The sequence below is a fragment of the Pseudophryne corroboree genome, chromosome 5 (assembly GCF_028390025.1).
Source record: "Pseudophryne corroboree isolate aPseCor3 chromosome 5, aPseCor3.hap2, whole genome shotgun sequence".
In the NCBI taxonomy this organism is placed as follows: domain Eukaryota; kingdom Metazoa; phylum Chordata; class Amphibia; order Anura; family Myobatrachidae; genus Pseudophryne; species Pseudophryne corroboree.
In genome coordinates this window covers 181551487-181577791 of record NC_086448.1, presented here as the reverse complement: position 1 = coordinate 181577791, position 26305 = coordinate 181551487, and the positions used below count along the sequence as shown (strand labels likewise).

The 26305-nt window shown below is 48.3% G+C and overlaps 1 protein-coding gene across 4 annotated transcripts in view; it reads left to right on the top strand.

The window, feature by feature from the left end:
- Positions 1 to 26305, top strand: part of NCAPG2 (non-SMC condensin II complex subunit G2) — a 205291-nt gene that overhangs the window by 142661 nt on the left and 36325 nt on the right. For all 4 annotated transcript variants that reach the window (XM_063921910.1, XM_063921913.1, XM_063921912.1 and 1 more), the window contains exons 21-22: positions 13111 to 13248; positions 22303 to 22402. In XM_063921910.1, coding sequence (XP_063777980.1) covers positions 13111 to 13248; positions 22303 to 22402 — 238 coding nt within the window. The remainder of the gene's footprint in view (positions 1 to 13110; positions 13249 to 22302; positions 22403 to 26305) is intronic.

Sequence of the window (26305 nt, the reverse complement as noted above, 5' to 3'; positions counted from 1 at the left end):
ATATAGTCAGGAAGGCTATATAGGTGTAAAAATACCCCTGCCAGAATTCCAGAAAAAGCGGGAGAAGTCTGCCGGAAAAGGGGCGGGGCTATCTCCCTCAGCACACTGGCACCATTTTTCCCTCACAGCTCCGCTGGAAGGACGCTCCCTGGCTCTCCCCTGCAGTGTCAAGCTACATAAGGGTAAAAAAGAGAGGGGGGGCACTAAATTTAGGCGCAGTATATATAATATAAGCAGCTATAAGGGAATAAACACTCATTTATAGTGGGATCCCTGTGTTATATAGCGCTCTGGTGTGTGCTGGCATACTCTCTCTCTGTCTCCCCAAATGGCTTTGTGGGGTCCTGTCCTCTGTCAGAGCATTCCCTGTGTGTATGCGGTGTGTCGGTACGGCTGTGTCGACATGTTTGATGAGGAGGCTTATGTGGAGGCGGAGCAGATGCCGATAAATGTGATGTCACCCCCTGCGGGGTCGACACCTGAGTGGATGGTTCTGTGGAAGGAATTATGCGACAGTGTCGACTCCTTGCATAAAAGGTTTGACGACATACCAAATATGGGACAGCCGGCTTCTCAGCCTGTGCCTGCCCAGGCGTCTCAAAAGCCATCAGGGGCTCTAAAACGCCCGCTACCTCAGATGGCAGACACAGATGTCGACACGGATACTGACTCCAGTGTCGACGACGATGAGACTAATGTATCTTCCAATAGGGCCACACGTTATATGATTGAGGCAATGAAAAATGTGTTGCATATTTCTGATGTTACCCCGGGTACCACAAAAAAGGGTATTATGTTTGGAGAGAAAAAACTACCAGTTGTTTTTCCTCCATCTGAGGAATTAAATGAAGTGTGTGAAGAAGCGTGGGCTTCCCCCGATAAGAAACTGGTAATTTCTAAGAGGTTACTAATGGCGTACCCTTTCCCGCCAGAGGATAGGTCACGTTGGGAAACATCCCCTAGGGTGGATAAAGCGCTCACACGCTTGTCAAAGAAGGTGGCACTACCGTCTCCGGATACGGCCGCCCTGAAGGAATCTGCTGATAGAAAGCAGGAGGCTATCCTGAAGTCTATATATATATATATATATATACACACACAGGTGTTATACTGAGACCAGCTATTGCTTCAGCATTGATGTGCAGTGCTGCAACTGCGTGGTCAGATTCCCTGTCGGAAAATATTGATACCCTAGACAGGGACACTATATTGCTAACCGTAGAGCATATTAAAGACGCACTCTTATACATGAGGGATGCACAGAGGGATATTTGCCGGCTGGCATCTAAAATAAGTGCAATGTCCATTTCTGCCAGGAGAGGGTTATGGACTCGGCAGTGGACAGGAGATGCAGATTCTAAAAGGCACATGGAAGTTTTGCCTTATAAGGGTGAGGAGTTGTTCGGGATGGTCTCTCGGACCTCGTTTCCACAGCAACAGCTGGGAAGTCTACATTTTTACCCCATGTTCCCTCACAGCCAAAGAAAGCACCGTATTATCAGGTACAGTCCTTTCGGCCCAATAAGGGCAAGCGGGTTAAAGGCGCGTCCTTTCTGCCCAGAGGTAGAGGGAAAAAGCTGCAGCATACAGCCAGTTCCCAGGAGCAAAAGTCCTCCCCCGCCCCCTCTAAGTCCACAGCATGACGCTGGGGCTCCACAGGCGGAGCCAGGTACGGTGGGGGCCCGTCTCAAAAATTTCAGCGATCAGTGGGCTCGCTCACGGGTGGAGCCCTGGATCTTTCAAGTAGTATCTCAGGGGTACAAGCTGGAATTCGAGACGTCTTTCACCCGCCGTTTCCTCAAATCTGCCTTCCAAACAACTCCCTCAGGCAGGGAGGCAGTGTTAGAGGCAATTCACAAGCTATATTCCCAGCAGGTGATAGTAAAGGTGCCCCTACTTCAACAAGGACGGGGTTACTATTCCACAATGTTTGTGGTACCGAAACCGAACGGTTCGGTGAGACCCATTTTAAATTTGAAATCCTTGAACACATATATAAAAAAATTCAAGTTCAAGATGGAATCGCTCAGGGCGGTTATTGAAAGCCTGGACGAGGGGGATTACATGGTATCACTGGACATCAAGGATGCTTACCTGCATGTCCCCATTTACCATCCTCACCAGGAATACCTCAGATTTGTGGTACAGGATTGTCATTACCAATTCCAGACGTTGCCGTTTGGTCTATCCACGGCTCCGAGGGTATTTACCAAGGTAATGGCCGAAATGATGATACTCCTTCGAAAGAAGGGAGTTTTAATTATCCCGTACTTGGACGATCTCCTGATAAAGGCGAGGTCCAGGGAGCAGTTGTTGGTCGGGGTAGCACTATCTCGGGAGGTGCTACAACAGCACGGCTGGATTCTAAATATTCCAAAGTCACAGCTGGTCCCTACGACACGTCTACTGTTCCTGGGGATGGTTCTGGACACAGAATAGAAAAAAAGTGTTTCTCCCGGAGGAGAAGGCCAAGGAGCTGTCATCTCTAGTCAGAGGCCTCCTAAAACCAAAACAGGTGTCGGTGCATCACTGCACGCGGATCCTGGGAAAGATGGTAGCTTCCTACGAAACAATTCCATTCGGCAGGTTCCATGCAAGAACCTTTCAGTGGGACCTGTTGGACAAGTGGTCCGGATCGCATCTTCAGATGCATCGGCTGATAACCCTGTCTCCAAGGACCAGGGTGTCTCTGCTGTGGTGGCTGCAAAGTGCTCATCTTCAAGAGGGCCGCAGATTCGGCATACAGGACTGGGTCCTGGTGACCACGGATGCCAGCCTTCGGGGCTGGGGGGCAGTCACACAGGGAAGAAACTTCCAAGGACTATGGTCAAGTCAGGAGACTTCCCTACACATAAATATTCTGGAACTGAGGGCCATTTACAATGCCCTAAGTCAGCAAAACCCCTGCTTCAAAACCAGCCGGTACTGATCCAGTCAGACAACATCACGGCAGTCGCCCATGTAAACCGACAGGGCGGCACAAGAAGCAGGATGGCGATGGCAGAAGCCACAAGGATTCTCCGATGGGCGGAAAATCACGTGTTAGCACGGTCAGCAGTGTTCATTCCGGGAGTGGACAACTGGGAAGCAGACTTCCTCAGCAGACACGACCTCCACCCGGGAGAGTGGAGACTTCATCCGGAAGTCGTCCAACTGATTGTAAACCGTTGGGAAAGGCCACAGGTGGACATGATGGCGTCCCGCCTAAACAAAAAGCTAGAAAGATATTGCGCGATAGCTGTGGACGCTCTAGTGACACCGTGGGTGTACCGGTCGGTTTATGTGTTCCCTCCTCTTCCTCTCATACCAAAGGTACTGAGGATAATAAGGAGAAGAGGAGTAAGAACAATACTCATTGTTCCGGATTGGCCAAGAAGAGCTTGGTACCCGGAACTTCAAGAAATGATCTCAGAGGACCCATGGCCTCTGCCGCTCAGACAGGACCTGCTGCAGCAGAGGCCCTGTCTGTTCCAAGACTTACCGCGGCTGCGTTTGACGGCATGGCGGTTGAACACCGGATCCTGAAGGAAAAGGGCATTCCGGAGGAAGTCATTCCTACGCTGATTAAAGCTAGGAAAGAAGTTACCGCAAACCATTATCACCGCATTTGGCGAAAATATGTTGCGTGGTGTGAGGCCAGGAAGGCCCCAACGGAGGAATTTCAGCTGGGCCGTTTTCTGCACTTCCTACAGTCAGGGGTGACTATGGGCCTAAAATTGGGTTCCATTAAGGTCCAGATTTCGGCTCTATCGATTTTCTTCCAGAGAGAACTGGCTTCACTACCTGAAGTTCAGACTTTTGTTAAGGGAGTGCTGCATATTCAGCCCCCTTTCGTGCCTCCAGTGGCACCTTGGGATCTCAACGTGGTGTTGGGTTTCCTAAAGTCACATTGGTTTGAGCCACTAAAAACCGTGGAATTGAAATATCTCACGTGGAAAGTGGTCATGTTGTTGGCCTTGGCTTCGGCCAGGCGTGTATCAGAATTGGCGGCTTTGTCATGTAAAAGCCCTTATCTGATTTTCCATATGGATAGGGCAGAATTGAGGACTCGTCCCCAGTTTCTCCCTAAGGTGGTATCAGATTTTCATCTGAACCAACCTATTGTGGTGCCTGCGGCTACTAAAGACTTGGAGGCTTCCAAGTTGTTGGACGTAGTCAGGGCCCTGAAATCTATGTTTCCAGGACAGCTGGAGTCAGAAAGACTGACTCGCTATTTATCCTGTATGCGCCCAACAAGTTGGGTGCACCTGCTTCAAAGCAGACTATTGCTCGCTGGATCTGTAGTACGATTCAGCTTGCACATTCTGCGGCTGGACTGCCGCATCCTAAATCAGTGAAAGCCCATTCCACAAGGAAGGTGGGCTCTTCTTGGGCGGCTGCCCGAGGGGTCTCGGCTTTGCAACTTTGCCGAGCAGCTACTTGGTCGGGGTCAAACACATTTGCTAAATTCTACAAGTTTGACACCCTGGCTGAGGAGGACCTAGAGTTTGCCCATTCGGTGCTGCAGAGTCATCCGCACTCTCCCGCCCGTTTGGGAGCTTTGGTATAATCCCCATGGTCCTTACGGAGTCCCAGCATCCACTTAGGACGTCAGAGAAAATAAGAATTTACTCACCGGTAATTCTATTTCTCGTAGTCCGTAGTGGATGCTGGGCGCCCATCCCAAGTGCGGATTGTCTGCAATACTTGTATATAGTTATTGTTTAACTAAAGGGTTATTGTTGAGCCATCTGTTGAGAGGCTCAGTTGTTGTCATACTGTTAACTGGGTATTGTATCACGAGTTATACGGTGTGATTGGTGTGGCTGGTATGAGTCTTACGGGGTTACTATCCCACAATGTTTGTGGTACCGAAACCGGACGGTTCGGTGAGACCCATTTTAAATTTGAAATCCTTGAACACATATTTGAAAAAATTCAAGTTCAAGATGGAATCGCTCAGGGCGGTTATTGCAAGCCTGGAAGAGGGAGATTACATGGTATCTCTGGACATCAAGGATGCTTACCTGCATGTCCCCATTTACCATCCTCACCAGGAGTACCTCAGATTTGTGGTACAGGATTGTCATTACCAATTCCAGACGTTGCCGTTCGGCCTATCCACGGCACCGAGGGTATTTACCAAGGTAATGGCCGAATTCTGGACACGGTCCAGAAAAAAGTGTTTCTCCCAGAGGAGAAAGCCGAGGAGCTGTCGTCTCTAGTGAGAGGCCTCCTGAAACCAAAACAGGTGTCGGTGCATCATTGCACGCAAGTCCTGGGAAAGATGGTAGCTTCCTACGAAGCGATTCCATTCGGCAGGTTCCATGCCAGAACTTTTCAGTGGGACCTGTTGGACCAATGGTCCGGATCGCTTCTTCAAATGCATCGGTTGATAACCCTGTCTCCAAGGACCAGGGTGTCTCTGCTGTGGTGGCTGCAGAGTGCTCATTTCAGAGAGGGCCGCAGATTCGGCATACAGGACTGGGTCCTGGTGACCACGGATGCCAGCCTTCGGGGCTGAGGGGCAGTCACTCAGGGAAGAAACTTCCAAGGACTTTGGTCGAGTCAGGAGACTTCCCTACACATAAATGTTCTGGAACTGAGGGCCATTTACAATGCCCTAAGTCAAGCAAAGCCCCTGCTTCAAAACCGGCCGGTTCTGATCCAGTCAGACAACATCACGGCAGTCGCCCATGTAAATCGACAGGGCGGCACAAGAAGCAGGGCGGCGATGGCAGAAGCCACAAGGATTCTCCGTTGGGCGGAAAATCACGTGTTAGCACTGTCAGCAGTGTTCATTCCGGGAGTAGACAACTGGGAAGCAGACTTCCTCAGCAGGCACGACCTCCACCCGGGAGAGTGGGGACTTCATCCAGAAGTCTTCCAACTGATTGTAAACCGTTGGGAAAGGCCACAGGTGGACATGATGGCGTCCCGCTTAAACAAAAAGCTGGAAAAATATTGCGCCAGGTCAAGAGACCCTCAGGCGATAGCTGTGGACGCTCTAGTGACACCGTGGGTGTACCGGTCGGTTTATGTGTTCCCTCCTCTTCCTCTCATACCCAAGGTGCTGAGGATAATAAGGAGAAGAGGCGTAAGAACTATACTCATTGTTCCGGATTGGCCAAGAAGAGCTTGGTACCCGGAACTTCAACCCATGGCCTCTGCCGCTCAGACAGGACCTGCTGCTGCAGGGGCCCTGTCTGTTCCAAGACTTACCGCAGCTGCGTTTGACGGCATGGCGGTTGAACGCCGGATCCTAAAAGAAAAGGGTATTCCGGAGGAAGTCATTCCTACGCTTATTGAAGCTAGGAAAGATGTAACCGTACAACATTATCACCGCATATGGCGAAAATATGTTGCGTGGTGTGAGGCCAGGAAGGCCCCAACGGAGGAATTCCAGTTAGGTCGATTTCTGCACTTCCTACAGTCAGGGGTGACTATGGGCCTAAAATTGGGTTCCATTAAGGTCCAAATTTCAGCTCTGTCGATTTTCTTCCAAAAAGAACTGGCTTCACTGCCTGAAGTTCAGACATTTGTCAAGGGAGTGCTGCATATTCAGCCTCCTTTTGTGCCCCCAGTGGCACCGTGGGACCTCAACGTGGTGTTGGGTTTCCTAAAGTCACATTGGTTTGAGCCACTCAAAACCGTGGATTTAAAATCTCACGTGGAAAGTGGTCATGCTTTTGGCCTTGGCTTCGGCAAGGCGGGTGTCAGAATTGGCGGCTTTGTCATGTAAAAGCCCCTATTTGATTTTCCATATGGATAGGGCAGAATTGAGGACTCGTCCCCAATTTCTTCCTAAGGTTGTATCAGCTTTTCACTTGAACCAACCTATCGTGGTGCCTGCGGCTACTAGGGACTTGGAGGACTCCAAGTTACTGGTCGTAGTCAGGGCCTTGAAAATTTATGTTTCCAGCACGGCTGGAGTCAGGAAGACTGACTCGCTATTTATCCTGTATGCACCAAACAAGATGGGTGCTCCTGCTTCAAAGCAGACTATTGCTCGCTGGATTTGTAGCACAATTCAGCTTGCGCATTCTGTGGCTGGCCTGCCACAGCCTAAATCTGTAAAAGCCCATTCCACGAGGAAAGTGGTCTCTTCTTGGGCGGCTGCCCGAGGGGTCTCGGCTTTACAACTTTGCCGAGCTGCTACTTGGTCAGGGGCAAACACGTTTGCAAAACTCTACAAATTTGATACCCTGGCTGAGGAGGACCTTGAGTTCTCTCATTCGGTGCTGCAGAGTCATCCGCACTCTCCCGCCCGTTTGGGAGCTTTGGTATAATCCCCATGGTCCTTACGGAGTCCCCAGCATCCACTAGGACGTTAGAGAAAATAAGATTTTACTCACCGGTAAATCTATTTCTCGTAGTCCGTAGTGGATGCTGGGCGCCCGTCCCAAGTGCGGACTGTCTGCAATACTTGTATATAGTTATTGTTAACTAAAAGGGTTATTGTTGAGCCATCTGTTGAGAGGCTCTGTTATGTTCATACTGTTAACTGGGTATAATATCACGAGTTATACGGTGTGATTGGTGTGGCTGGTATGAGTCTTACCCGGGATTCAAAATCCTTTCCTTATTGTGTCAGCTCTTCCGGGCACAGTATCCTTACTGAAGTCTGGAGGAGGGTCATAGTGGGAGGAGCCAGTGCACACCAGGTAGTCCTAATTCTTTCTTAGCTGTGCCCAGTCTCCTGCGGAGCCGCTATTCCCCATGGTCCTTACGGAGTCCCCAGCATCCACTACGGACTACGAGAAATAGATTTACCAATGAGTAAAATCTTATTTATTGTCCCTATGGTAAATCCACCTCGGGTTGATAATTTGTCTACCCAGTTGCAGCAATGGAGTCACTCCTTAGTTAAACCTAAAACTCTCGCGTCACGGGGTCATCTAAGCAGGCTACTTCCTCCTCACAATCCAGTAATCTCTCAGAAGATTCTTCTAATGAGGATGGGGGGAGTATACTGTCCCGTCAGACACTGACACAGCTGCTTCTGCCGAGGAATCCACTAAGGTTGATGTCCCTAACTTAGTGGTTGCTATTAAGCAGATCCTACAAATCACTGATGACGAGGATTCCACTGCGGTGTCTAAGAAACCTGATAGTTTTGAACATCAGAAGGTAACTAAAACGTTATTACTGCTGACCATCTAGTGGATATATGACAAAAACCCTGGTCTTTTCCGGGAATGAAATTCTCTCTGTCGCTATCCTCTCCCTACAGAGTTGTGTAACAAGTGGGAAAATTCACCACCGGTGGATTCCCATGTCACCTATTTAGTGGTGTCGTCTACTCTGCCTGTCACCACTGTCACCTCACTGAAGGTACCGACAGAAAAGCGGGTGGAAGGATGCCTGAAGTCTATTTACTCCCTTACAGGTGCTGTACATAGACCCACTATAGTAGCCTCTTGGGCTGCAAAAAGTAATTGAAGCATGGGTTCAGGCATTAGAGGAAGAGCTGCCTCAGGATATATCTGACTTTGCCAGACAGTACCTGTCCAACAAGACCACTGCCGCCTATTACGTTCAGGAGACGTCCTCTGAGGCAGGTGTGTTGGCGGCCAAGGCAACTACTACGTCCATCCTGGCTCACCTTATTCTATGGTTGAGGTCATGGAAGGTGGACCTGGACTCCAAAAAGACCTTGGAGGTACTCCCTTTTAAGGGAGACATCCTGTTTGGGGAAGACCTCAATAAAAATGAGGCTGACTTGGCGGCTGCTAAGACTGCCTTTCTCCCTAACACTACTCCTTCTGTACCGAAAGGCAAAAGTTACCTCTTTTCGCTCCTTTCGGCCTCAAGGGAAAGCAAAAGGTCATGCATACCCAAGACAATCTTGTGCTTCCAAAACCAAAAAGCCCAAGGCTAAACAATCCTGGGCATCCCGCCAGCCTGCTTCTAAACACGACAAGCCTGCTTCATGACTGGACAAGCCTCCCCCTGGGGTACCCCAGGGTGGGAGGCCAACTTCTGCGATTCACCCAGGTCTGGTTAAAGACCACTTCAGACGCGTGGGTGCGAGAAGTTGTCTCTAACGGGTACGCAGTCTCTTTCAAGAGGCATCCTCCTCGTCAGTACTGCATAACGGTTAATACTTTGGATCAGTTACAGGAGCAAGCTCTACAAATGGTTGAGTGTCCCTGCCTGGAATACAGGAGTGGTGGTGCCGGTACCTCTATCCCAGAGAGGCAGAGGATACTACTCGACCCTGTTTCTAGTACTGAAACCCAATGGGTCTTTCCGGCCTATACTCAATCTCAGATCACTGAATACGTTTGTGAGAGTATCCAATTTCCTTATGGAAACACTACGCTCAATTGTACTGGCCATGGTACCCGGAGATTATATGGTATCACTGGATATACAAGATGCTTACCTGCATATACCTATTGCCATATCGCATCAGCAATATCTGCGGTTTGCTATTGGCAACCCTCACCATCGTTTTACGGTCTGCCGTTTGGACTAACCACGACCCCTTGGAACTTCACCAAGGTTATGGCCGTGATGACGGCTCATCTCCATCGCATGGGAGTAAGGATCTTGCCGTATCTGGACGACTTGCTGATCCTGGCAAGCTCCCACGATGTCCTCCGTCATCTGCAACTGACATTAAAACTTCCTACAAGCCCACAGATGACTCATCAACTGGAAGAAGTCCTCGCTGGTCCCTGCTCGGAGCATGGTGCACCTTGGTGCACTGCTGGGCACACAGTCAACGGCTGTTTCTGTCTCAAGAGATGGTAGCGAACCTTCAGGACAGGATAAGATACTTCCTCGTTCGCCCAGGAGTGTCGATACACGTGGCGATGCAAGTACTAGGCCTGATAGTGTCGGCTTGCGACATGGTAGAGTACGCTCAATTTCATTCCCGCCCTCTGCAGAGGTTAATCCTTTCCAAGTGGAATGGCCTACCTCATCGGATCAGGTCTCACATGATCTCCTTGACTCCGGAGGTTCGTCTATCACCGACCTGGTGGCTACAGGACCAGCAGTTCAACAGGGGCCATCCGTTCTGCATCCCCAACTGGGTCTTACGGACTACGGATGCCTGTCTGAGGGGCTGGGGCTCGGGGTGGAGCAACACTCTTTCCAGGGTCGGTGGACCAGGCGGAATTACTCCTCCCGATAAACATTCTGGAATTGCGGGCAGTGTTCAATGCTTTGTCTCTCGCCCTGCCTCTATAAAAGAACAGGCCTGTTCAAGTACGGTCAGACAACGCCACCACTTGGTATATCTAAACCATCAAGGAGGCACTCGAAGCCGCATGGCAATGATGGAAGTGCCAAAAATCCTTCCTTGGACGGAACACCATCTGCCAGCAATATCGGCAGTGTTCTTTCCGGGAGTCCTCAACTGGGAAGCAGATTTCCTCAGTCGTCAGGACATGCATGCTGGAGAGTGGAGTCTTCATCAGGAAGTCTTTCAACTCCTAGTGGACAAATGGGGCCTACCAGATGTAGACCTGATGGCGTCTCGACACAATCACAAAGTTACGGTCTTCGGATTAAGGACCAGGGATCCTCGAGCAGCGTTCGTGGACTCACTGGCAATTCAATGGAACTTTCGACTGCCCTATGTGTTCCCTCCAGTGTCACTCCTTCCCAGCGTACTAAGGAAGTTCAAACAAGGAGGAATACTACTTATACTCGCTCCAGCGTGGCCCAGACTGCATTGGTTTTCAGACCTGCAGGGTCTGTCTATAGACCGTCCTGGCCAGACTGGCTTTGACGGCGTGGCTCTTGAAGCATCACTCCTGAGGGCCAAAGGATTCTCCGAGGCGGTTATCCAAACTATGCTAAAGGCCCGAAAACCCGCATTTGCACGGATATATTATAGGGTCTGGAATTCTTTCTTCACCTGGTGTGCTGCTAAGAATTACGATGCATACAAATTCGGAACTTCCAGAATTCTGGCTTTTCTGCAACAAGGCCGGGACTTCGGCTTTCGTCTGGCCTCCCTCAAGATTCATATATCTGCCTTGTCGGTGTGGTTTCAGAGAAAAATTGCATCTATTCCTGACAGTCATACTTTCACTCAGGGTGTTTTACGGATTCAGTCTCCCTATGTCCCTCCTGTGGCTCCATGGGATCTGTCTGTTGTCCTGAGTGCCCTGCAAGAGTCTCCAATTGAACCTCTTGAGTTAGTGGACATTAAATGGCTCACGGTCCAGGTCCTGTTCCTACTGGCTATTGCTTCTTCTAGGAGGGTGTCAGACCTAGGCGCTTTGTCCTCTCGTCCACCCTCCCTGATATTTCACCGTGACCGGGCAGTTCTTAGAACTCGCCCTGGCTATTTACCTAAGGTGTCATCTTTTCACCTAAACCATGAGTTTGTGGTTCCGACCTCCATCTCTTCTGGTTTGTCCTCCAAAGAGCGTTCTATGGATGTGATACGGGCTATCCATATATATGTGGAGAGGACTGCCTCTGTCTGGAGGTCAGATTCCCTTTTTGTACGGTTTGGTTTTCACAAACGTGGCTGGCCTGCGAATAAGCAGTCCCTGACTAGATGGATTAGAATGGGGAATGCACAAGCTTAAGCACAGGCTGGGCTTCCAGTTCCTGCTGCAATTATTGTCCATTCTACTCAGTCTGTTGGACCTTCTCGAGCGGCCCGCCGTGGCTTGTCCGCTGAACAATTGTGCAAGGCGGCTATGTGGTCCTCAGTGAACACGTTCATTAGGTTCTTTGCCTTTGATACTTCCGCCTGCCAGGATGCTTCCTTTGGACGCCGGGTCCTCATATCTGCTAAGGCGCGGCCCCTCCCTTGAGGAACTGCTTTAGGATATCCCCGATGTTTCCCTGTGGAAATCAATGTTCCCTGCTGCAGAAAAGGAGATTTATGGTAGACTTGCCATTGTTAAATCTCTTTTTGCAAAGTACTTTGGGTTCTACAGGACGCCCACCCTGACGCACCTAGCTTCTATGGGTTTTTATGGCATTAGCCGCGGGTCCCTTCTCCTGTCGTGAGAATGTGGTTCTATGTGACTAACACATCTACCTTCTCTTTTGCCTGCTCCTACTTTGGACAGGTTAACAAAGTTGAGCTCACAGTGCCTGGATGCAGGGCTATAGAGGAGGCCACACAATGCATCCTGGGACAGCTTAAAGCTTTAGCCTGTTGATACCTCTCTGGATGAAGATCCACTCTACACCCAATGTTTCCCTGTGGAACCCAATGTACTTCGCAGAAAGAGATTTAACAATGGTAAGTCTTCCATAAATAATCTTTTCTCATAGTCCAGTTGGGATATTGGGCACCCGCCTCAGTGCGTTGACTTGTTTGCAGGTTCTCTGTTATGTGGTTACCTGTTCAGCTGATGCTGTTATTGTTACAAGCCGTTGCTGGTTGTTATATGTTCGTGGTGTGCTGGTGTTAAATCTCACCACTCTTTGTTGTCATGTTCCTTCTCTCATATACTGTATGTCCTTTCTCCTTCGGGCACTGTTTTACCTGTAACTGCCTGTGGGAGGGGGCATAGAGGGGAGGAGCCAGCACACCCAGTGAAGAAATTGAAAGTGCACCGGCTCCTTTGGACCCCATCAAACTAAGTCTCCCTTATATCCCTTATGGACTATGAGAAAAGGATTTACCGGTAGGTAATTAAAATCCTATTTTTTCTCCAACAGGATTCAAGGCGCTTCACAGACATCAAAAACAATGCACATAATCCAGAAGATTTTAAGTAATAAAGTGATAGACAAGCCACACAGATATAAAGAAAGCCTTGAGCGCACAGAAAGCATAATGCAGGATTGGTGTAAGGCATTTGGGGTAATACCTTCTACGGGTTGTGTATTCCACCGTCACAAGGTATTAACCTTCACAAGGTATCGGGTGAGGCAGCTATCTTGGCTACACTGTGTGGGATTACCCTGGATGTAATAGTCTACCCCTAGAAGAGATGACACAAAATGGGGTGATTTGCAGCGTCCTAACGCTCAGAATAGGGTCCCAACAACAATGCCATATCTTGATTTAAAAATGCACAATCTGGAGTAGATGCTGATGATAATTCTGTGCAATATAACTAAGCATGGTCCATAAAGTGTGGTGTTGGTAGGTTTTCTCTGGTTATGTACACGTGGCTACAGCTTTGTGTTAATGTTCTGCAGTTTGGCTCAGAAGGAAGAACATATTTGTCGGTTGTGGAAGACACCGGGGGATGGATTGAAAGCCAAATTCTTGCATTTCTTGCAAGTAATCAAGTTCTCTCAGAGCAGCAGAGTGATATAGCTCAAGAAATACTTAAGGTGAGCTCATGTGCTTTGTGTTTGTGTGTCTACAGTAATATGTAATCTATACATACACTCACATGCTGTTGGGTTGGTTGAGAAGTTGCTCCAAAGGTTGACATTACCTCACCCTACATCTGTCCTCTGCAGTAGCTGTGGCTTAAGCTGCCTCATGGCTGCCCATGGGTAAAGATGGGATGTTATCGCAACTGGCTTTCCCATAATCCTCAGATTTAGCTGATAAATAGAATTCTCTGCAATCACCTGTGGAACTTCAGCAAAGGACTCTTCAATTGAACGTATGCTTGTCATTGCTTGTCAGCCCTGCAATCCATCACACCTGCAGCCTGTCAGCAAGCAACACCTCAGCACAGACTATGTGCTATTAGTTACTACATTTTTGTTATATGGGCGTGCAAACAGGCTTTTTATACATCCTCTTGCAGCCTCCTCCACTCTCCCACCACCCCACCATGATCCTTTGCAAACATTAAAAAACATTTTGAATTTGATATTGTAGCTGTTCTCCAGCAGAAATAATGGGCTAGATTTATGAAAGCTTTGAGACAACTAACATACAGTTGTGTCCTCCATACATCTTGCCTCAATACGCCATGTAGCGGGAGATGCCTGGCATGAGTGAGCTGGCAGGTCCCCTGCAAATCCGTTAGTGTTGGGTGTCTTATTTGCACCGCTATGCGCATAAGCTGCACAATGATATGCGGCATGCCTATATTTTCTGTGTAGCTGTAACCGCATACTGAATGTTATGTTACAGTATCAGTGGCTGTTTTCTAGAAAAACACTAACTTACCATTCTATATGCAGATACAGCCACAGTCCCACAGAGAATATAGGCATGCCGATTATCATTTTAATCGGCATAAGCTGCATTGTTTGTGAATAAGACTCCTAATGGAAAAAGTTGCATGTAAAGAAGCTCAGTGCTACACAGTCACGGCATGGTATGACTAGAAGGGCTGTTTAACGTGCAGGGAGGCTAGATATAGGTGGGCACATCTGTACCAACCTATCGGGTCTTAACTGTCATTTTACAGGCTGTGTTTGAAAAATAACAGAAGCTGACTAGTTTGTACTTTATCTCTCTCCGAGCTTTGGTAAGTTTCCCCTATATTTGTAGCATCAGCATATAACTTTACACAGAGCATATATTTAATTAGAGCAGTGCTTCTCATGCTTTTCTCAAGACACGCTTAAGGTCCAGGCTTTAAAGGTATCAGTGCTTGAGCCCAGATGTTTAAATCAAATGATTGAGGTATTAATTAAGTCACCTGTGCTCAAACATGGATACAGTATCCTTAAAACCTGGAACAGAGTTTGAGAAGCGTTGATGTAGATAAGAAGACTACTATCGCGATACTTTCTACTCTGTGACCATGCAAGTGGACGGTAAGGGTGCGTACACACTAGGTGATATCATGTACGATCCAGCTGATATCGGCCTGATCGTATTCAAATATCATTCACATTGTCTAGTGTGTATACACTATATCGTGCACGCTCCCACAGGTCATAGGTGATGTTGCTAACGAGGGCTATGCTGCCTAATGCAGCATGGCCGCTCCCAACATCGGCAAGTGTGTATGCATTTGAAGATGATGGGTCCCGTTGCTAGCGATGTCGCATCAGGTGCATATCGTCCTAGTGTGTACATAGTCTAAGGGGTATATTCAATAAGAGTCGGGTCCATTCCGACATGCAGTTGTCGGAATGGACCCGACAACCCCTATTCAATGGACTGCCAAATACAACTGTCAGATTTGGCCATACCTGGTGTCCTGTCCTGCAGCTGCGGGGGGAGCTTGGCTGCTGCGGGGGGAACTGGATGGCTGCGGGGGGAGCTGGGCGTCTGCGTGTGGCAGTTGGAGTTTCCAGCTGCAGGGAGAGAGGTGCCTGGCTGGGGACGGCCGTCAAGGTACCTCTCATCCCCGCTCCCCGTTTCCTCACCTCAATCCGACTTGTTTTCAAGTCGGATTGAGTTTGTCGGAAATGGGGCTAAAACCTGTCTGGTTTGGCCCCACTTCCGACAATGCATACTGATCACGGCTGAAGTCGCCGATCAGCGTGCATTCCGACAAGTCTGGTTTCCCGACTTTTGGGAATAAACAGAGCCCTAATGAACAGGTCGGAACCCCTTCCGACCTAAAACTGTCGGAAGCTGCCGTCTTTCCGACAAGACGGCAGCTTCCGAAAGTTATTGAATATACCCCTAAAAGGTGGAGGGAGTGCTTTGGGCCCGTGTTCACGTGAAAAGGAGTAAATCGGTAGCGCAAGAGTTGTGTGCAGGTGGTATGAGCAAAGTTGCAGGTAGACACTCAGATATAAAGTAGTAATAAGTGACAGTTGGCAATGTTCAGATAAATTGTTTAAGCAAGTTTAACTCATTGGCGTATGGGGGAATTCAGTTTGGGTAAACCCAAAGGAAGGTGTCCACCTTTAAGCATTCCCTGCTATTTAGGGACTAGGGACCAAGCTCCCATATTTACTCTTTGAGGGCGGTCATTTAAAAATCTTATTTTTCATTCATTATTGACAGGTATGTGCAGTGTTTGACTAAAGTAAGCCTTCTATGCGTGCACATTTTAAATCAAGAGCTAAATGCTTGTTGGACACCTGTCAACAAAAGCTAATAAACAATGTAATGGTCCCATACATTACAGACTGATTGTGGCAATGTCCCAATTCCCCTGAAGGGCAGGTCGGTGATTCGGAAATATTAAACCTGTCTAACAATCTTGATTCCCATCCGAAAATTATCAGGATAGTCAATTTAGGGATTTTCAACATGTTTAAATTTCCGATTCTCCAACAGATCGCCTCCTATGTTATGGGGGCCTTGTTTTTGCGTAAATTGCAGCGTTACTTGCGGTGTTCGTAAACCTATAACTCTTGACACAATGTATAGAGTTCTTCATGTGAATAACTATATTTCCCCAAGAACCCAGGTGACCTTTCTTTATGCTACATGTGAATGACCACATATAGTAAATGTTTCTACTATGAGACACTAATCCAGTGGTTCTCAAACTGTGTGCCGTGGACCCTTGCAGGGGTGCCTCACGTTGGTGGTCCAGGACCAATTCAAATTATTTATGGTCAGTGTACTGTGAATTATAAAATATGTGGACAAACTGAAGCAAATGTTGTCCCTCACCGCACAGTTGAACTTAAGGATAGCATATAAACACAATATACTTAATTTAATATTTCTTCTAAATTTCTCAATAAGAAACTTTTGGCCTAAGGGTGCCGTGTAAAAAAAGTTCTGATTCTCTAGGGTGCCGTGATTCAAAAAAGTTTGAAAACCACTGCACTAATGTGTCAGATCTTTTGAAGTTAGATCAAATTATTTTTTTAATAAGTTTTTAAAGGTACTAAATAAAAATGGCCTTACACAATGAAATGCTGTTTTCGGAGAGTTTTTTCTTTTCTTTCTTTTTTTGCCTCAGAAAAGTAAATCTATTTATGCTTAGCCTGCATGGAATATATAATTTAAGTCTGTCAATTATGTTTAAAAAAAAATCTGCATTTAAAACTAAAGGCTAAGAAAAAAAATAGGTCCAAAGAGGTCTACGCATCATTTAATATTTCTCTGACGTCCTAGTGGATGCTGGGACTCCGTAAGGACCATGGGGAATAGCGGCTCCGCAGGAGACGGCACAAGAATAAAAGCTTTAGGATCAGGTGGTGTGCACTGGCTCCTCCCCCTATGACCCTCCTCCAAGCCTCAGTTAGATTTTTGTGCCCGAACGAGAAGGGTGCAGGCTAGGTGGCTCTCCTGAGCTGCTTAGAATAAAAGTTTATTTTAGGTTTTTTATTTTCAGTGAGTCCTGCTGGCAACAGGCTCACTGCATCGTGGGACTAAGGGGAGAAGAAGCGAACTCACCTGCGTGCAGAGTGGATTGGGCTTCTTAGGCTACTGGACATTAGCTCCAGAGGGACGATCACAGGTTCAGCCTGGATGGGTCCCGGAGCCGTGCCGCCGGCCCCCTTACAGAGCCAGAAGAGCGAAGAGGTCCGGTGAAATCGGCGGCAGAAGACGGTCCTGTCTTCAGACTAAGGTAGCGCACAGCACCGCAGCTGTGCGCCATTGCTCTCAGCACACTTCACACTCCGGTCACTGAGGGTGCAGGGCGCTGGGGGGGGGAGCGCCCTGAGATGCAATATAAACAGATAATACCTTAGGTTGGCAAAAGAATACATCACATATAGCTCCTGGGCTATATGGATGTATTTTAACCCCTGCCATTTTTACAGAAAAGAGCGGGAGATAAGGACGTCGTGAAGGGGCGGAGCCTATCTCCTCAGCACACAAGCGCCATTTTCCCTCACAGCTCCGCTGGAAGGACGGCTCCCTGACTCTCCCCTGCAGACCTGCTACAGAATCAGGGTAAAAAAGAGAAGGGGGGGCACTATTGGCAGCTAATAATAATAAACAGCAGCTATAAGGGAATAACACTTATATAAGGTTATCCCTGTGTATATATATATATATATATATATATATATAGCGCTTGGTGTGTGCTGGCAGACTCTCCCTCTGTCTCTCCAAAGGGCTAGTGGGGTCCTGTCCTCTATCAGAGCATTCTCGGTGTGTGTGCTGTGTGTCGGTACGTGTGTGTCGACATGTATGAGGAGGAAAATGATGTGGAGGCGGAGCAATTGCCTGGGTTAGTGATGTCACCCCCTAGGGAGTCGACACCTGACTGGATGATCGTATTTAAAGAATTAAGTGATAATGTCAGCACTTTGCAAAAAACTGTTGACGACATGAGACAGCCGGCAAATCAATTAGTGCCTGTCCAGGCGTCTCAGACACCGTCAGGGGCCCTAAAACGCCCGTTACCTCAGTGGGTCGACACAGACACAGATACGGAGTCTACTGTCGACGGTGAGGAGACAAACGTAATGTCCAGTAGGGCCACACGTTACATGATCACGGCAATGAAGGAGGCATTGAACATTTCTGACACTACAAGTACCACAAAGAAGGGTATTATGTGGGGTGTGAAAAAACTACCAATAGTTTTTCCTGAGTCAGATGAATTAAATGAGGTGTGTGATAAAGCGTGGGTTTCCCCCAACAAAAAACTGCTAATTTCTAATAAATTATTGGCACTATATCCTTTCCCGTCAGAGGTTAGGACGCGTTGGGAAACACCCCCTAGGGTAGATAAGGCGCTCACACGTTTATCTAAACAAGTAGCGTTACCGTCTCCTGATACGGCCACCCTCAAAGAACTAGCTGATAGAAGGCTGGAAAATATCCTAAAAAGTATATACACACATACTGGTGTTATACTGCGACCAGCAATCGCTTCAGCCTGGATGTGCAGTGCTGGAGTCGCGTGGTCGGATTCCCTGACTGAAAATATTGATACCCTGGATAGGGACAATATATTGTTAACTATAGAGCATTTGAAGGATGCATTACTATATATGCGTGATGCACAGAGGGATATTTGCACCCTGGCATCAAGAGTAAGTGCTATGTCCATTTCTGCCAGAAGAGCGTTATGGACGCGACAGTGGTCAGGGGATGCGGATTCCAAACGACATATGGAAGTATTGCCGTATAAAGGGGAGGAGTTATTTGGGGCTGGTCTATCGGACCTGGTGGCCACGGCAACGGCTGGAAAGTCCACCTTTTTACCCCAGGTCACTTCACATCAGCAGAAAAAGACACCGTCTTTTCAAACTCAGTCCTTTCGTTCCCATAAGTACAAGCGAGCAAAAGGCCACTCTTTTCTGCCCCGGGGCAGAGGAAGAGGAAAAAGACTGCACCATGCAGCCGCTTCCCAGGAGCAGAAGCCCTCCCCTGCTTCTGCCAAGTCTTCAGCATGACGCTGGGGCTTTACAAGCAGACTCAGACATGGTGGGGGCCCGTCTCAAGAATTTCAACGCGCAGTGGGCTCACTCGCAAGTGGACCCCTGGATTCTACAGGTAGTCTCGCAGGGGTACAAACTGGAATTCGAGGCGTTTCCCCCTCGCCGGTTCCTGAAGTCTGCTCTACCAAAGTCTCCCTCCGACAGGGAGGCAGTTTTGGAGGCCATTCACAAGCTGTATTCACAGCAGGTGATAATCAAGGTACCCCTCCTACAACAGGGAAAGGGGTATTATTCCACGCTGTTTGTGGTACCGAAGCCGGACGGCTCGGTGAGACCAATTTTAAATCTGAAATCCTTGAACACTTACATAAAAAGGTTCAAATTCACGATGGAGTCACTCAGAGCGGTGATAGCGAACCTGGAAGAAGGGGACTATATGGTGTCTCTGGACATCAAAGATGCTTATCTCCACGTCCCAATCTACCCTTCTCACCAAGGGTACCTCAGGTTTGTAGTACAAAACTGTCATTATCAGTTTCAGACGCTGCCGTTTGGGTTGTCCACGGCACCTCGGGTCTTTACCAAGGTAATGGCCGAAATGATGATTCTTCTTCGAAGAAAAGGCATCTTAATTATCCCTTACGTTTCAGTGGGATCTACTGGACAAATGGTCCGGATCGCATCTTCAGATGCATCAGCGGATAACCCTGTCGCCAAGGACAAGGGTGTCTCTTCTGTGGTGGCTGCAGAGTGCTCATCTACTAGAGGGCCGCAGATTTGGCATTCAGGATTGGATCCTGGTGACCACGGATGCAAGCCTGAGAGGCTGGGGAGCAGTCACACAGGGAAGAAATTTCCAGGGCTTGTGGTCAAGCATGGAAACATCTCTTCATATAAACATTCTGGAACTAAGGGCCATTTACAATGCCCTAAGTCAAGCGAAACCCCTGCTTCAGGGTCAGGCGGTATTGATCCAATCGGACAACATCACGTCAGTCGCCCACGTAAACAGACAGGGCGGCACGAGAAGCAGGAGGGCAATGGCAGAAGCTGCAAGGATTCTTCGCTGGGCGGAAAATCATGTGATAGCACTGTCAGCAGTGTTCATTCCGGGAGTGGACAACTGGGAAGCAGACTTCCTCAGCAGACACGACCTCCACCCGGGAGAGTGGGGACTTCACCCAGAAGTCTTCCACCTGATAGTAAACCGTTGGGAAAAACCAAAGGTGGACATGATGGCGTCCCGTCTAAACAAAAAACTAGACAGATATTGCGCCAGGTCAAGGGACCCTCAGGCAATAGCGGTGGACGCTCTGGTAACGCCGTGGGTGTACCAGTCAGTGTATGTGTTCCCTCCTCTGCCTCTCATACCAAAAGTACTGAGAATCATAAGAAGGAGAGGAGTAAGAACTATACTCGTGGTTCCGGATTGGCCAAGAAGGACTTGGTACCCGGAACTTCAAGAGATGCTCACGGACGAACCGTGGCCTCTACCTCTAAGAAAGGACCTGCTCCAGCAGGGGCCTTGTCTGTTCCAAGACTTACCGCGGCTGCGTTTGACGGCATGGCGGTTGAACGCCGGATCCTGAAGGAAAAAGGCATTCCAGATGAAGTCATCCCTACCCTGGTCAAGGCCAGGAAGGACGTAACCGCAAAACATTATCACCGCATTTGGCGAAAATATGTTGCGTGGTGTGAGGCCAAGAAGGCCCCTACAGAGGAATTTCAACTGGGTCGTTTCCTCCATTTCCTGCAAACAGGACTATCTATGGGCCTAAAATTAGGGTCCATTAAGGTTCAAATTTCGGCCCTGTCAATTTTCTTCCAGAAAGTACTGGCTTCAGTGCCTGAAGTTCAGACATTTGTAAAAGGGGTACTGCATATACAGCCTCCTTTTGTGCCTCCAGTGGCACCTTGGGATCTCAATGTTGTGTTGAGTTTCCTAAAGTCACATTGGTTTGAACCACTCACCACTGTGGACTTAAAATATCTCACATGGAAGGTGACGATGCTGTTAGCCCTGGCTTCAGCCAGGCGTGTGTCAGAATTGGCGGCTTTATCATATAAAAGCCCTTACTTAATTTTTCATTCTGACAGGGCAGAATTGAGGACTCGTCCTCAATTTCTGCCTAAGGTGGTTTCTGCATTTCACATGAACCAACCTATTGTGGTACCTGCGGCTACTAGGGACTTGGAGGACTCTAAGTTGCTTGACGTTGTCAGGGCCCTGAAAATATATGTTTCCAGGACGGCTGGAGTCAGAAAATCTGACTCACTGTTTATCCTGTATGCACCCAACAAACTGGGTGCTCCTGCTTCTAAGCAGACGATTGCTCGTTGGATTTGTAGTACAATTCAGCTTGCACATTCTGTGGCAGGCCTGCCACAGCCAAAATCGGTAAAAGCCCATTCCACAAGGAAAGTGGGCTCATCTTGGGCGGCTGCCCGAGGGGTCTCGGCTTTACAACTTTGCCGAGCAGCTACTTGGTCAGGGGCAAACACGTTTGCTAAATTCTACAAATTTGATACCCTGGCTGAGGAGGACCTGGAGTTCTCTCATTCGGTGCTGCAGAGTCATCCGCACTCTCCCGCCCGTTTGGGAGCTTTGGTATAATCCCCATGGTCCTTACGGAGTCCCAGCATCCACTAGGACGTCAGAGAAAATAAGATTTTACTTACCGATAAATCTATTTCTCGTAGTCCGTAGTGGATGCTGGGCGCCCATCCCAAGTGCGGATTGTCTGCAATACTTGTATATAGTTATTGTTACAAAAATTCGGGTTATTATTGTTGTGAGCCATCTTTTCAGAGGCTCCCTTTCGTTTTATCATACTGTTAACTGGGTTCAGATCACGAGTTGTACGGTGTGATTGGTGTGGCTGGTATGAGTCTTACCCGGGATTCAATATCCTTCCTTATTATGTACGCTCGTCCGGGCACAGTATCCTAACTGAGGCTTGGAGGAGGGTCATAGGTGGAGGAGCCAGTGCACACCACCTGATCCTAAAGCTTTTATTCTTGTGCCCTGTCTCCTGCGGAGCCGCTATTCCCCATGGTCCTTACGGAGTCCCAGCATCCACTACGGACTACGAGAAATAGATTTATCGGTAAGTAAAATCTTATTTTATCATTCTGCCGCGCAGTCTCACATTGTACTTCACCTTTTGTCTTGCTCATATGCATACTGTAAATAACATTTTCTTCTTTGTTCTCTGTGAAAAGACCTATCTGACAGTTTGTAAGGATGTGGTAATGGTTGGCCTTGGTGACTCAGAATTTCAAGCGCAGATTCTCCAAATTCTCATCACAATAATAGAAATTGGTAAGTGTAACTGCTGTACATTGAGGTTTGTCTTTAGGGCAGTGGTTCTCAAACTCGGTCCTCAGGACCCCACACAGTGCATGTTTTGCAGCAGGTGCACAGGTGTATTCATTAATCACTGACACGTTTTAAAAGGTCCACAGGTGGAGTTAATTATGTCACATGTGATTCTGTGAGGAGACCTGCAAAACATGCACCGTGTGGGGTCCTGAGGACCGAGTTTGAGAACCTGTGCTTTAGGGGATGTAGTGGAGACTACTTTCGGAATGTGTGCACTGAGAAAGGGGGGCAGTGAGGGTGAACTAGCGTGCTGACGTGTTGATACTGCAATTTTAAGTATAGGCGTTAGAGTTCCAAACATGATTTACTATTTTGTTTTGCTGTTGTAAAACAGACACTGTGAAAATGCTTTAAATCACATTAACAAGTCAGAATATTGGGCTCTCCCTCACACTTTCCCTGTTCTGATTGTTGACCTTCAGTGGAGCATGTGGAAGCTTTTCTTGTATTTGAAGCCCTGGAAAGCATTAGTTGTCGTCACAGTAATGGCTTTTTCAGAGCAAAGCTGAGGCTTCGACCCTGCTTTTTCCCAGGTTATTGAACACTGGTTGGACAAGAGTCTTCGCTCCTATACCCCTTTCATACTGCAGTTTGTACCGGGTTATTCCTAAGTCGCCCCCTTTCACACTGAACCCGTGTCTGCCCTGCATGTCACTGTAGACTGTCCCTTGAAGTGGGCCTTCAGATACACAGCCAATTGGCAACTTTGAAAGGTAACCTGAATCAAATAACCCAGGAACAACAATGTTAGTAACCAGGGTCAAGCACCGGCAACTTGGACCTGGGTATAACCTGTCAAACAGACAGGACTTGGTTTGCCTCAGTAATATCCCAGGTTTTTTTCGCTCAAGGTGGGTACAGACTAGGCGATGTGCTCTATGAGCGATGTCGCCTAGTGTGTTCCCAGGGCTGTCGACGGCAAGGCGTACACACTGAGCGATATGATGACCATATCGCTCAGTGACATCACGCAGCTGCCGTGCATGCAGCTTTTGGACGACAGTCCAAATTGAGCTTCATGCACGGCCGACAGCGTTGGTCGTTAACGACCCGCGGTCGCACGTTGCTCGTTGTTGCCGGCATATACACTTGCAGAGAAAGTAAACAACGTAATTTAGGAAGGGTGAAAATGAGCTACGTCGTTTACTTTCTTAGCAAGTGTGTATGCACCTTGCGTTAAAGGGGTATAACAATCTTTATGCTAGAGAGTTTTCCTTGGGACTGCTACAGATTACTTTTTTTTCTTTCTTCTTTCTAATATATATTTCTCTGACGTCCTAAGTGGATGCTGGGACTCCGTAAGGACCATGGGGAATAGCGGCTCCGCAGGAGACTGGGCACAACTAATGAAAGCTTTAGGACTACCTGGTGTGCACTGGCTCCTCCCACTATGACCCTCCTCCAGACCTCAGTTAGAATCTTGTGCCCGGCTGAGCTGGATGCACACTAGGGGCTCTCCTGAGCTCCTAGAAAAGAAAGTATATTTTAGGTTTTTTATTTTCAGTGAGATCTGCTGGCAACAGACTCACTGCTACGAGGGACTAAGGGGAGAAGAAGCGAACCTACCTGAGCTAGTTTGGGCTTCTTAGGCTACTGGACACCATTAGCTCCAGAGGGATCGAACACAGGACCCGACCTCGATCGTTCGGTCCCGGAGCCGCGCCGCCGTCCCCCTTACAGAGTCAGAAGCATGAAGATGGTCCTGAAAATCGGCGGCAGAAGACTTCGGTCTTCAACAAGGTAGCACACAGCACTGCAGCTGTGCGCCATTGCTCCTCATGCACACCTCACACTCCGGTCACTGATGGGTGCAGGGCGCTGGGGGGGGGGGGGGGGGGGCGCGCGCGCGCCCTGAGCAGCAATATTAACACCTTGGCTGGCAAATTAATCACAATATATAGTCCTAGAGGCTATATATGTGAAAAATACCCCTGCCAGAGATCCATAAAAAGCGGGAGAAAGTCTGCCAAAAAAGGGGCGGGGCTATCTCCCCCAGCACACTGGCGCCATTTTCTCTTCACAGTGCAGCTGGAAGACAGCTCCCCAGGCTCTCCCCTGTAGTTTTCAGGCTCAAAGGGTTAAAAAGAGAGGGGGGGCACTAAATTTAGGCGCAAAATTGTGTATTATAGCAGCTATAAGGGAAAAATCACTGTAGGAAGTGTGAATCCCTGTATTATATAGCGCTTTGGTGTGTGCTGGCATACTCTCTCTCTGTCTCCCCAAAGGACTTTGTGGGGTCCTGTCCTCAGTCAGAGCATTCCCTGTGTGTGTGCGGTGTGTCGGTACGGCTGTGTCGACAGGTTTGATGAGGAAGGTTACGTGGAAGGCGGAGCAGATGCCGATAAATGTGATGTCGCCCCCTGTGGGGCCGACACCAGAGTGGATGGATAGGTGGAAGGTATTAACCGACAGTGTCAACTCCTTACATAAAAGGCTGGATGACGTAACAGCTGTGGGACAGCCGGCTTCTCAGCCCGCGCCTGCCCAGGCGTCTCAAAGGCCATCAGGGGCTCAAAAAACGCCCGCTACCTCAGATGGCAGACACAGATGTCGACACGGAGTCTGACTCCAGTGTCGACGAGGTTGAGACATATACACAATCCACTAGGAACATCCGTTGCATGACCTCGGCAATGAAAAATGTATTACACATTTCTGACATTAACCCGGGTACCACAAAACAGGGGTTTTATGTTTGGGGAGAAAAAGCAACCAGTGTTTTGTTCCCCCATCAGATGAGTGAATGAAGTCTGTGAAGAGGCGTGGGTTCCCCCGATAAGAAACTGGTAATTTCTAAAAGTTACTGATGGCGTACCCTTTCCCGCCAGAGGATAGGTCACGTTGGGAGATATCCCCTAGGGTGGATAAGGCGCTCACACGTTTGTCAAAAAAGGTGGCACTGCCATCTTAGGATACGGCCACTTTGAAGGAGCCTGCTGATAAAAAATAGGAGGCTATCCTGAAGTCTATATATACACACTCAGGTACTATACTGAGACCTGCAATTACCTCAGCATGGATAGTGCTGCTGCAGCGGGGTCTGTTACCCTGTCAGGACAGGGATACTATTTGGCTAACCATAGAGCATATTAAAGACGTAGTCTTATATATGAGGGATGCACAGTGGGATATTTGCCGGCTGGCATCCAGAATTAATGCAATGTCCATTCTGCCAGGAGGGTATTAGGGACCCAGCAGTGGACAGGTGATGCTGACTTTAAAAGGCACATCTGCCTTATAAGGGTGAGGAATTGTTGGGGATGGTCTCTGGGACCTCGTATCCACAGCAACAGCTGGGAAGAAAACATTTTTACCTCAGGTTTCCTCACAGCCTAAGAAAGCACTGTATTATCAGGTACAGCCCTTTCGGCTTCAGAAAAGCAAGCGGGTTGACAATGCTAAATTCCTTTGTCGTATAACAACCCTTTTTGAAGCTAAGAACACTGTACGCTGTTTGCTTAAGAAGTACCGTAATGGTACGCTATTGGCGTAGCGATCGCTCAGCCGTAGGCGAGACGCTCAAGCGTCACGTTCGCTCACGGCCCAGTGATCACAGGACACGTTATTGGCTATGACTAGAGTAATGATTCGCTATGGCGTAGCGGACGCTCGAGACCACGAGGAGATCACCAGCGGCGCAGACGCTCACAACGCTATACCTTTATGATAAAACCTTATACCAATGAAATACACTGAATACCTTAATGTGAGTACAGGGTGTAAGTGCAACCTTGTGTAACCTGACTAACTACAAAGCTGCTTGAGCGTCACCGACGCTCAAGTGAACACTTAACACTATAGGAAATACACAGATACTGGTTTAGGTTCCAAGGCCTATTAACT